Here is a 12,937-nt window from a genome sequence, read left to right on the forward strand (position 1 = left end):
GACCGATGGAAACAATTTATGCTTTGCTTCGCCTCCCTTCAATACGCATAAGGGTTAAACCGTTCAATATTGTAGCATCTACAGATAAAAGCTTATTTATAATAGGGAGTAATCTACTTTAAAAGCGAAATATGCTATTAAATAGAAATTGCATTATGGTAACAGTGAGAAGATGTTAGACAAAACTATAATTGATACTCCCTCATCAAATTTGCAAAATAGGACAAGGTTTTCCAAATACTTAAACCATAGATCGCAGTCGTTTCTAAAAATTGGTAAATACTTTGAAAAAAAAAAAATTACCGGCAAATTCGGGAAAATAAAGCGTGCATTTCGGGAATCGGGAATCCCGGGAAATTGTTTCCGGAAATGGAACCCCTAGAACCAACAGATGAAGTTTGGGACTAACATCATCTTCAATGTGTAAGAACTGGTGACCCAAAAATAAGCAATACCAGCGCCGGCCGTGTCCGAATGCAGGTCAATTAAGGAATGGGTAGGAAAATGTTGACATGACACTCGCTTTAATAGAACCCGACGAGTCATCTGCACTTCCACGAGAAATCACTGGAATGTTGGATATATGCATATATATTGTGGTATTGTGGTAGGTTAGTGTTACCAGATTCGGTTTGACTAAAAAGAGTACATTTACAAAAAGTGAAAATAGAGTACAAAAGAGTACAATTCATGATTTTTTTTATCTATAATTCAAGTTTGATATTGTACCGTTTTGACTCAAATCCCAAACATGACTCCTATTTCGAGCACCTGGATATTAATGACCATTTCCTTATTAATCGCGTGGTTCTTTCCATGGGATGGATGTTGAATTTGATTGTAATCTTGATCTTCCGTTAGCGTTAGCGTTAGCGTTGTTACGGTATACTTCGTAGATTGGACACTAGTGATACTCATGTTTCTTATGGAATCCTTATCCAGATTGCTATCGGAAATCAAGGTGGGGAGTTACCCTTGCTTCCAATCTAAGATAAAAATGGCATAAGCATGAGGATTACTACTCCCGGCCACGCCCATCTTTACCGTAACTAGGGATAGGAAAGGAAATGTTGATGTAGAACTTACTTAACGAGAGGCCCCCGACTTGGCGACGCTCTCATAAGTTCTACGGAGTTGGTGGTTTGGTAGGGTAAGGTAGGTCATGGAGGTTTGCCTCAAGCTGGCAATTCGACCCACAGACTATGTTGTTTACCTGTTTTTATTTAAACTCTTGCCAGCCGGCTGTCGAAAGAGTATGCTAATATCGATTTTATTTACAGTTTATTCTTTAAATAATTTACAGACGATTTCTTAACCTCAATCTATCAACAACTATCCGTTGAACAAATCTAAATTTACCAAATTTGTACTTTCTGCTCAGTGAGCAAAACAATTCTTCTAGGTTCATCGAATACAAAAATCAAACCATGCCTTTTAAAGATAATTATACTAAACATTTTACAAAGTTTCATTTCAAGTATTTTCGCGATTTCTGATATAAAATTCAATAGGTCTGTGACGTAAACGGCCTAAATGCACCACCACCAGAAAATATTCATCACGCGCTGATCTACCCAAACACATATCACACATAGTAATAGAAATAGTACTTCCTTTTGCGTTGTACAAATATGTTGCATTTCACAAAGAACATGACTCTTCTCTTTTCTCCATTCTATCAAACGTTTCACTCAAATTTCAATGATTCACTTCAATTTCAATAAAACACGTCACCGGACAAATAAAATAAAATAAATAAATAAATCAATAAATAAATAGATCAATGAATAAATAAATAAATACCACAATCACTCGCGAGCGCGTCACTTGTTTGGAGGCATTAATCGCGTGGTTCTTTCCATGGGATGGATGTTGAATTTGATTGTAATCTTGATCTTCCGTACGGAAACCGATGGAATTTTGAATTCTAGCACGCTGAAACTCCAGTGTTCGGAATATGAGTTATGTTCGGGATTTGGGTCAAAACGGTATAGTTTTGATAATACTTGTAGGATGAAATTGTATCGTAAATTGTGTATGAATACAACAAAACTAACACCGACAGTTATTGTGACAAAATAGCGTATCAACTGCTTTCGTGAGTTATAAAAGCCATTTTATTTTCTTAGATATAAGTGAAAAAGTTGAAGAACTATTCATAGAATAAATCGCAAATAAACTATCTAATATTTTCAAACTTATTGGGGAAATTGAAAGGATCAACTCTTCATAGGAAAAATGGTGTACCGTTTTGACTCAAATTTCGAACATGGCTCATATTCCGATCGCTCGCTTTTAAATGGCCATTTTGCCTTTATTTGTATAATTCTCTCCAAAGGATCTTGAATTCATTTGTAATCTTGATCATATGAACTGAAAACCGATGTAATTTTTAGTTTTAAGGTGCCAAAACGCCAGTGTTCGGAATATCATTCGTGTTCGGGATTTGAGCCAAAACGGTATGAAGCAGTCTGATATCTGAATAATAGGGTTAAAAGCCTGAATGAACGCAGCCTGTAGTATGATAACGAACGTTTAAATAATGTTCCCAATGTTCATGCATGGTTGGACAATGTTCTCGGTCCAGCTTGTCATATAATCGTGCTGGCTTCACAACTTTTTAAACACTTTATTAAAGAGATTTTCAGCCTAGGGCTGGCTCATCTATTACTTTCCAGAATTTTGATATCTAAATTTCTCGAAAAAAAAACTGGAGACCTATCTTAAATTTCGCCGTGTCTAGGAACAGTTAAATAAATTAAATATCATGAAAATAATAAATACGTTCAATTCAAAACGTGACATACACAATCTTAGCGTACTTTTTTGTACAAACTAAGGAAAATTGATTCACTTTGCAATGTTAAGTTTGAAAATCAAGTTGGTACTGACAATATTTAAAAAGAGTACATATGACCATTTTCTCCGAAAAAGAAGAGTACGTAATTTTTCTGCCCCAAAAAGAGTACATGTACTCTTAAAAGAGTACGTCTGGTAACACTAGGTGGGTAGGTATTCTGGCATGGTTCGTTTTGGTAAACGGTATGCCGTGTATAGCGTGCAGTTTGATCAATTCAAAACATAATCGAACGAACATCAATTATTTTAATTACTGACCGCACTAAGCAGAACAAAATTGTCGATGACCAGAAGATCAGCATTTAGATGATCGAGCGATCGTTCTGCTAACCGCACAAAGCAGAACAAATTATGTAATGACCGGCCGATCGTTCTGCCTACTAAACATGAATTTTAAATGTAAAGGTAGCCAAACTGATTTTTTTCTTATTTTTCGGTTATAAAAATAAATAAATAGATAAAAAGATAAAATAATAATAATTATTATGATGATAACAATGATAATATTTACAAATTTGATTAAACTCACCCAAATGTTTTCTCTTTCTGTCCAATTTAAATGATATTCATTGTTTCCATATGACAGAATGGAAAAGATATATTCAAAACTTACATATTTAGCTTTACCTTACTCTCCAATACTGTACTGACACAACAATGTCAGTCATTTAATCACTATATTCCAACATTTATTAACCCTTTATAAGGCAGACGAATCTAAACAATAAATTAACAAAAACAACTCTCTCTCTCTTCTATTATTGGCATTACATCCCCACGCTGGGACAGAGCCGCCTCGTAGCTTAGTGTTCATTAAGCACTTCCACAGTTATTAACTGCGAGGTTTCTAAGCCAAGTTACCATTTTTGCATTCGTATATCATGAGGCTAGCACGATGATACTTTTATGCCCAGAGAAGTCGAGACAATTTCCAATCCGAAAATAGCCTAGACCGGCACCAGGAATCAAACCCAGCCACCCTCAGCATGGTCTTGCTTTGTAGCCGCGCGTCTTACCGCATGGCTAAGGAGGGCCTCTAACAAAAACAACAATAGGACACAATGTTGACATGGTATTAAACTCAAATGTATGTTTGTTATACATTAAACAGTACAGAAACATTGAAAAATTGGTGGCAATATAGTTGCCACTGCCCGTCAAGCGGGAAAACAGACAACAAAAAAATAAATAAAAGATCTTTTAAAATTAGGTTTTACGTAAAACCAGTCAAATCAAGGCACGTTACTTTTTTGGTGAAGAGTCCTAGTCGGAAAACGCATTATAAGTGAAAACATTTTTTTTTTGCAATTTTGTTCCCAAGGGGGGACCTTGGGAAAAAAAAAACACAATTTTGTCAAAAATCCAAAAACCAAATATACAGAAAGGTAAAGCTTTTTTCACGCTAATCACGTAATAATCTAACACAGGAGATTCAAAATAATGAATACCAACGGGAAAAAATATATGTTTGTCGTTTTTTTAACGAATTATAACTGAAAATCCTTCTTCCACTCGAAACTTACGATTTGTTCGTAAAAAAACTGTTCTCAAATTGACATTTCAAATTTTTTATGGCTCAAATTCATCTGGGGTGTTACTAGGAAGCAAATAAAGCCACTACATGGGAAATAATAAGTAGAGCTCTTGTTCATAAATAGAAAAACATATAATTTGTTGGTGGCAATATAGTTGCCACTGCCTTATAAAGGGTTAATTCAATACGATTTATTTGCATTTCCATTCGATGTATTGCATCAACCCCACAGCTCATGCTTTTGTAGCTTATTTATTTCTTTCTTCCTCTATACCATTTACACGATCCGTATATTTGTTTTCGTTTGTTCGATTAATAATCACCAGATTCCTTAGTCTCTTTCTCAATTTAAAAAAAAACCTAAAATCTTTTCACTTCACCTTCATCAGCTGACTCTTACGATATCCTTTATTTTCCACGCTATCTTAAGCGCTCGGTCAGTCCACTAACCCTTTTACTGCCACCCCCAGTAACCCTTCCATTTCTCGAACCTTTTCCCTTCCACTGCTCTTCCTTTTTACCGTGAACTCAGCACATTCATCCAGTTCACAATCCTTCTTTCTTCTGAACGCCCTCCAAAAACTCCCGTCCCTTCAAAAAATCCAAGCTGGACACTTCCCATCCCCGTTGCAACTCTTTCTTTAGACCACCAACTCTCACCCCCTACCACAAATTCCAATATTCTCACTTCCCACCCTCTTGTGCAACACAAACTTCCGAATTCCAACATCCAACCACTTCCACAAGTTCCAAAATTCCGTAGTAATCTTCCGGTACTACACACTATTTATTTCGAATTCAACTTTCAAAAAATAATGTTGTGCTTGACAGCTGTTTTCCGTTGCGTAATTTTTTTCGCGTTCGTTCTACGTCATGGCACACTTCGAACTCTCTTGGCACTCATGACCAATGTACGTACATGCCTTCTTGTTCAGTTTATATATACCGTTAACCGATTTGCAAGATTTTTTCCCTATTCGATTCGTTTTGGGACCCGCAAGGTTTGTATCTAATCTCTAATCTAATCTCTAATCTCATACTTGCGCAGCCAATACTTGAAAGCATCCTGGAAAATAACGGTTTTCTAAATTCCGTCATTTTTCTTTTCATACGGCCAGGCCAACTACGCAGTATGTACCGCAGAGATGATTTCTAGATACTGAGCGACTTTAGTATTTGTAAAACCTTAAAGTCGATCCATACCATGAAATCGAGGGGAAAGGAAGAAAGCGTGGACCTCCCGTACCAAACGCTTCCTGTTAGTATACATAGTAATGAAATATAATATTAATGAATTTTTCGTTGAGAGCGAAGCTATTAAAAAGTTATGAAATGCTCCATTCGGCAAATGATGGTTGACGTTGTGTTCAGAATAACTACGATCACTATAAATTAGAAAAGAAGGATATCATCATTAGTAGACGGTAACGTAAGCTTCTTTCCTCGGTGACAGATGTGATGACAATTCTGAAAATAAAAGAAGTACTAGCACAACATTAGAAGATTGGTCACTTTTATTATACTCATGTTATTTTTGAAATGCTTTTCCAGACTGCTATCAGAAATCAAGGAAGGTTTAATCCTTGATTCCAATCAAAGAAAAACATTACAGGGATATGAGTATTACTATTTGCGGTCGGAAAGCATCTAGGAAATTGGAAGGAAGGATTAGTGTAGTATTTACTTAATGAATTATCGACAATTTCATAAGCACTACAAAATTGGAAATTGGGGAAGGTTTTCGTTGGGTCAGGATTTGCCTGTAGCTGGCAATGTGACCGTGGTAGGTCTTACCCCGTAACACACCACGTAAAGGTGTCTACCCAGCATTACGGGTCTTTGGGACCCGCAAGGTTTGTATATACAAAAAGTTGGTGAATTCAACGAGGAAATGTACAAAAATTATTAAAATACAATTTTGAGTCAGCAGTTGAGGAAAACAAAACAAACGCACGGAAGTTGATCTAGAGTGCGGTGCTGCAAATAGTTCATTGTGACATTTGCAACACCCGGGCAAAGCTGGGTTTCTTTCGCTAGTTTTATCATAATTCCTCGACCGACATTGTTGTCCACGCTGAATTTTACTCTTACTTCTGGCATCTTGAGGAAGATTTCCACCGAATTGGACTGATCGCAACTATTAACTAAAATACGGCTATAGAGAATGTGAATAATTTATCCTTTGATTCTTTTGTCCAATCAGATCTCTCGCCCGCTGTTGATCCCGAACGACCTGGCGTTTCCACAAAATGTTACCGCAAAGTGTCCGATTCGGCCGCATGACTAACACTGTTTATACAAACCGGGCAAGTGTTTCTTTTGTGGAACATGAATCCACAACCGGATCTTCATCACTATATCCTTCTTAAGATTCACTTCCGTCTGAGTCATCATAAGTGACTGGAGCTAGGAAATATTGTCTATCATTACACATGTTGCCTACAATTTTATCAGTGTTCGTGCAAACACAAACCAGAATTTCAGAAACATCTATGATTTACCTAAAGTACAGATTTTTTCACTTTTCACCTTGATTTGTTGGGTTTCCACATAAATGGAGAAGAAGGCAAGTAAGGCTGTGAACCATTCCACCGATTCGTTTAACTTTTAGTTAAAATTTGACAATTCGATGGTTATTTCGCCGTGGTTGAAAATAACCCTGCTCCGGAGCATGGTTAGATTTGACAGTTCGATAGTTAAACTTTGTTCGCGAGAAAATTGGCGCCAAATCCATTTCGTTCCGAATAACTATCAATCTGTCTAAACTCAAATGGGTCGGCTTCGGAGTAAAATTTTAACCACGATGGGAAAATAACCATCGGAGTGTCAAATTTTAACTAAAAGTTAAACGAACCGGTGGAATGGTTCACAGCCTAAATAAACGACCTTTCACTGAGCTGGCTTCTCTTTCTTTCCCACAAATATTGATGTACAACTTACTTAGTATGCCCATCTGTACCGGGCGTGAGTATTTTGATCACACGTACTGCACTGTCATTTTAGTTTAGTCACACTTTTTCGTACCATTCATTGTTTACGGCTATCAAATTGGCTGATGTCATCTTCCAAAGGCCCTTGTTTCGAAAAGGTACCATAGCCTCAGATGCCGCATGTTTGACTTGAGATACCCTACGATTCTCCAGTTAAAAAACAAATTGAGATTGAAACTTTCATCCGCCAAATCTGAAAATCAAAACTCACAGAGAATGACGGTAAGGGCTGCAACATAGAAAAACAATCACGACCACTCTTGGCGCGGCACACTTCGATCTCTTTGATTCGCTTTTTATTTCAATAGAAACAAAAACTTCTGGTCTTCTAGGACGTAATGAACCCAAAAGTGTATGTTTGAGAGTAATCTTGCCCACCATTAGCTACATCCCTGGAATCCAGTTCGAAATGTTTCATGCCTTCCAGCAAAGACCGTACTCTCAAACTTTTATATTGTGTAAAAGAAATTGATAGGTTTAGCACGTCATATAACAATGACTAGTAAGAGCTTGGTCTTATATTGGTGTTATATGTTGGAGTCCTTAAAAATACAAACGAAGGAAATTCGGAACCATCCTCAAGGTTCCATAAGGAATACAAAGAGTCAATAACTCCACCCGTACAATTTGGCAATCAGGAAAAAACATTTTGTATTGGGAATTGAACACTTCAAGGAATCATCAATTCAGGGACTCTTCCTCAACAGTGTTACTTGGTAATATGCATACATAATATCGAGTGTTGTAGAGCTGAACACTTAAAAAACAGACAACAGACACTTCAAAGTATATAATTTTTATAATTAAAAAATTAAATTTATATTTCATAATTAAAAAATACAATAGTACAATAGTAAAATGTACTATTTTTTAAAATCATTTCAACTATATTCGATCTGCCGGTAATAATTTCGTTTTTATTCTTCCTGACAATTTCCAAGAATATTGAAGCAGTATCATGATGGATCGACTGTAAGCTGGATATCTTGGAAAGCTTTCTTAGCATGCAGTTTTAATTTCAGGGTCGAAACAGTGTTTACTTGCTAATCAGGGCAATATTCGAACTAATCCCTACTTTGGCTCTGGAATCAAAACATGCCAAGGAAAATATCTGGATTGCGGTTGGATTTTTTCGTAAATAGTTTATGTAATTTTTTAGGAAAAACCTTTAAAGAATTTCTTCACCGATTCCATAATACCTTAAAAAACTTTTACAGAAATTCCAAAACTCTTCCAATAATTCTTTCTGAAAATTCTCCGCAAAGGAATCCATAAGTTCCTTCGGAAATTTCTTCAGGAAAACGTTAGGAAACTCGTTACCATACTTTTCCGAAAATTCCTCCGAAGGTTTTTCTTCGAATTCTTTTAGAGTTTCCTCCGGAAATAATTTAAGAATTACAAAAAAAAAACTTCGTTCGTATGGAATTTTCTCCATGAATTCCTTCCAAAATTCTAATCCAAAGTTTCAGAAAAATCTTTAGGAATTTCCTAACAAATTTTCAAAGAAGCTCCCAAAAACACTCCTGAAGTATTTTGTGAAATTTTAAAATATCTTCATCTTTCCTTGAACATTCCTCAAAGAATTTCTTCGGAATTTCCTCCAACGATTCCTTCATAACATCCACGGGAAATTACTTCGGAGATAAGTGCAAAAATTCCCATAGAAAGATTTTCCATCGAAAATTCATAGCGGGAATTTTAAGAATCCATTCGGAGTTTCCCTCAGGAATTTTTATTCTTCGGATATTTAATTTGGAAATTATTTTCGGGATTTCATCGATTCCTGTATAATTTCCAGCGGCCATTAGGTATTTCATTCTTCAAAATATTTCCGGAAGAATTAGTAAACAAAATTTCCGAAATTATTCCTGCTTGAAATTCGGAAAAAAATCCTTGGGAATTTTGTTATGGAAGGAGTTTTCAAAGGAATTCCTGACGGAATTTTGAAGAACTTTCCCGTTGGAATTCTCGAAACAATTTCTGGACAAATTTCCTAAATAACTCCTGAATGAATTTTAGAAGACACTTCCTAAGAGGTACCTGGAAGAATTTTCGTTAGAAATTTCTAAAGGAATTTCTGAAAGAATTTTCGAAAGAACGTGCCTCAAGTTCACGGACTTATTTGTAACGAAAACTTGACTTTTTTTTGTCAACAATCTTTTGGCAAATCAAACTTTTAGTAAACAAATTTAAATCTTCTAGGAACATCTAATCGAGCCATGTGTAAGGCATTATACATACAAAAGGCAAGATAAAATTAACAGTTACGCAATTTTTGAACTTGACACGTAATAGATTGTTGACGTAGGCGTCCAAAATTATTATTTTCCTTTCGGGTTCCATCTGTTATAACTTTAATATCTTAAGGATTTATAGCCAAATTTTCCAAACAATTTGCTTACGCAATATTGGCAAAATTGGTTTTCAGATCAACCAAATTTGCATTCAGAAAAGCCAAAATGTTCTTCAGAATTATCAAATTGGTCTTCAGATCGAATAAATTGGTCTGCAGGATGACAAAATTGATCTTCAGATCGACCAAATTGGGCTTTAGAAGGTCAACATGATCTTCATGGGTGACAAAATTGGTCTTCAGATCGACCAAATTGGCATTCAGAAGGCCAAAATGATCTTCAGGATGATAAAATTGGTCTTCAGATCGACCAAAATAGCATTCAGAAAGGCCAAAATGATCTTCAGGATGACAAAATTGGGCTTCAGATCGACCAAATTGGCATTCAGAAGGCCAAAATGATCTTCAGATTGGCAAAATTGGTCTTCAGATCAACCAAATTAGCATTCAGAAAGGCCAAAATGTTCTTCAGAATTATCAAATTGGTCTTCAGATCGAATAAATTGGTCTTCAGGATGACAAAATTGATCTTCAGATCGACCCAACCCTAGCAGCACACATGTTTCACATAGGCTACGGCAACTCATATGTGACCAGATTTCGTCACATTCAAGTTGCTGCAACCAATTTTGTCTGTCTTGTGCTGCTCGGGAATTGGCCTTTAGGAGGTCAACATGATCTACATAGATGACAAATTTGGTCTTCAGATCGACCAAATTAGCATTCAGAAGGCCAAAATGATCTTCAGGATGATCAAATTGGTCTTCAGATCAACCAAATTGACTACCAGAAAGGCCAAAATGATCTTCAGGATGACAAAATTAGGCTTCAGATCGTTCAAATTGACATTCAGAGAGGCCAAAATGATCTTCAGGATGACAAAATTGGTCTTCAGATCAACCAAATTAGCATTCAGAAAGGCCAAAATGTTCTTCAGAATTATCAAATTGGTCTTCAGATCGACCAAATTGGCATTCAGAAAGCCAAAATGATCTTCAGGATGAAAAAAATTGGCCGAAATGATAATTCTACTCAATCAGATTAGATTTATCATCATATTGGATTCTATAATGCAACTCTCTCTCTCTCACCTTGTCTTCTATGCATTTCCTGAAATATTAAACCACTTTGCTTCAGTCTTCGCTCAAAGCCAATGTGATAAAAACACTCAAATAGGTAGCTGGTTTCATATTTACAGGAAAGTCATATCGAACATCCTTCGTTCTTCATTGAAACACAACTCTTTGAACGCAATACCAACTTCAATCAGCAATTACACTAATTAACATTTACCTATCCGTGCCTAACTCCATTCAGACCATCACTAATCACACCATTGTTCGTTTCGCAGGGCACCCTTCAAAAGTTCGTCGACGATCTGTTCGAGACGATCTTCAGCACCGCACATCGAGGTTCCGCACTACCACTAGCAATAAAGTACATGTTCGATTTCCTAGATGATCAGGCTGTCCTGCACGGCATCATCGATCCGGAGGTGGTGCACACCTGGAAGAGCAATAGTTTACCGTTGCGGTAGGTTCTACTTACTGATTGCTGGACTGTTTCCTCATGATTCAAATCCCTCGTATTGTTTGTTCCCCATTTCAGATTCTGGGTTAATCTCATCAAAAATCCTAACTTCGTGTTTGATATTCACAAGTCAAACATAGTGGATTCTTGCCTATCGGTTGTGGCTCAAACCTTCATGGACTCATGTTCAACCTCCGATCATAGGCTAGGTAAGTAGAATTACTCCTGATGATGTTGAGATCACGAGTTTCATTTAATATCATTCTCCTTCCGATCCGCAGGGAAAGACTCACCTAGTTCTAAGCTTTTATACGCTAAGGATATCCCATCGTACCGTGATTGGGTGGAGCGATATTACAAGGACATTCGGGAGATGGCCGCCATATCGGATCAGGATATGAACGCCATGTTGGCCGAAGAGTCGCGGGTAAGTAGCACCGAATAAGACCTCTCTCTTCGGATCACAGTCCAATGATTCTCTTGAATCTTTCAGCTCCACACGACCGAATTCAACACAAACTGCGCCCTGCACGAGCTGTACCAGTACGCAGTCAAATACAACGAGCAACTGACGGTCACCCTGGAGGAGGACGAATTCTCCCAGAAGCAGCGGCTGGCCTACAAGCTGGAACAGGTGCACTGCATCATGTCGGGCGAGTAGGAGGACCATCGGCAGACCCTCAACCACCATCAATTGATCTGAGCGAGACATCCGTGCGTGTATTTCTTGCTATAGGCTAGCAAAACAAAGTATCGATGAAAAACCCATGTGAAACTGTGTAAGCTAAAGGAAAAACAAAACATTATTAAGTGGAAACGAGTGTGAAATTTATTGTCGAATGCAAACCCAAGCAAACAAAAAAAAAACATAAGCATACAACACTGTCGTATATTCTATTTTTAACAGTCGCTTTAATTGAAATCGGATTGGATTGGATCCCTCGGAGCAATCTGGGGCGAATCACAAAATTGAGAAGTGAAAAAGAAGCATCCCCCCTTCCCACAATTACTGTCAATGTACGTACGTGTTAAGCGCATTATCGTGCATTAAATTCGGAAATCGAGACATCTGCAAAAGTCTATACTTAGCAACAAGAAAACATCAAAAAACCACAACATCAACAACAAACAGACGAGAAGAACGAAACAACAAAAACGTGGACAAATTCTTATAATAATTAAAAAAATATCTCATATAGCTCAAAAAAAAAACAAGAAAAGTCTAAATGTAATAAAAAATGAAAATTGTGTAATTGATGTGTTATAAGTTATTACTAAAATATAAGCTGATGATTTTATTAGTAAAACTACAAAAAAAACATCAAATGGAATTATTTTGAAAGAAATATCAAATAATAGGGTTACTCAATAACAATCCTGGAAAAAAAAGTGAAATGCTAAAAGCTTTGTTTTATTTTTTATTTTTGTGATAGTTTAAGCAGTGAGATGGCAATCAATATGACCTTGTCGGTACACCAAGGTACACATTATTGTACGAAAAAGGCAAAAACGACACAGAGTAAGGTGAATTCCATTAGAATTCGATTTTAAAACTCCCTCACGCTTCGAAAGGTGGTTTGAGGCATTTCGTCGAATGACGTTTAGTCGAAGGATACTCGTTTGAGTGGACAGTTCGATCGTGAATGTCAGTATACTTAATTGGTACTTGAG

The 12,937-nt window shown here is 36.7% G+C and overlaps 1 protein-coding gene across 4 annotated transcripts in view; it reads left to right on the top strand.

The window, feature by feature from the left end:
* Positions 1-12,592, top strand: part of LOC134207908 (plexin-A2) — a 200,251-nt gene extending 187,659 nt beyond the window's left edge. For all 4 annotated transcript variants that reach the window (XM_062683960.1, XM_062683959.1, XM_062683961.1 and 1 more), the window contains 4 exons: positions 11,088-11,269; positions 11,345-11,475; positions 11,548-11,693; positions 11,760-12,592. In XM_062683960.1, the coding sequence (XP_062539944.1) occupies positions 11,088-11,269; positions 11,345-11,475; positions 11,548-11,693; positions 11,760-11,927 (627 nt within the window). In that variant the 3' untranslated portion in view covers positions 11,928-12,592. The remainder of the gene's footprint in view (positions 1-11,087; positions 11,270-11,344; positions 11,476-11,547; positions 11,694-11,759) is intronic.
* Positions 12,593-12,937: the final 345 nt, after the last annotated feature.

Source organism: Armigeres subalbatus, chromosome 1 (assembly GCF_024139115.2).
Source record: "Armigeres subalbatus isolate Guangzhou_Male chromosome 1, GZ_Asu_2, whole genome shotgun sequence".
In the NCBI taxonomy this organism is placed as follows: Eukaryota; Metazoa; Arthropoda; class Insecta; order Diptera; family Culicidae; genus Armigeres; species Armigeres subalbatus.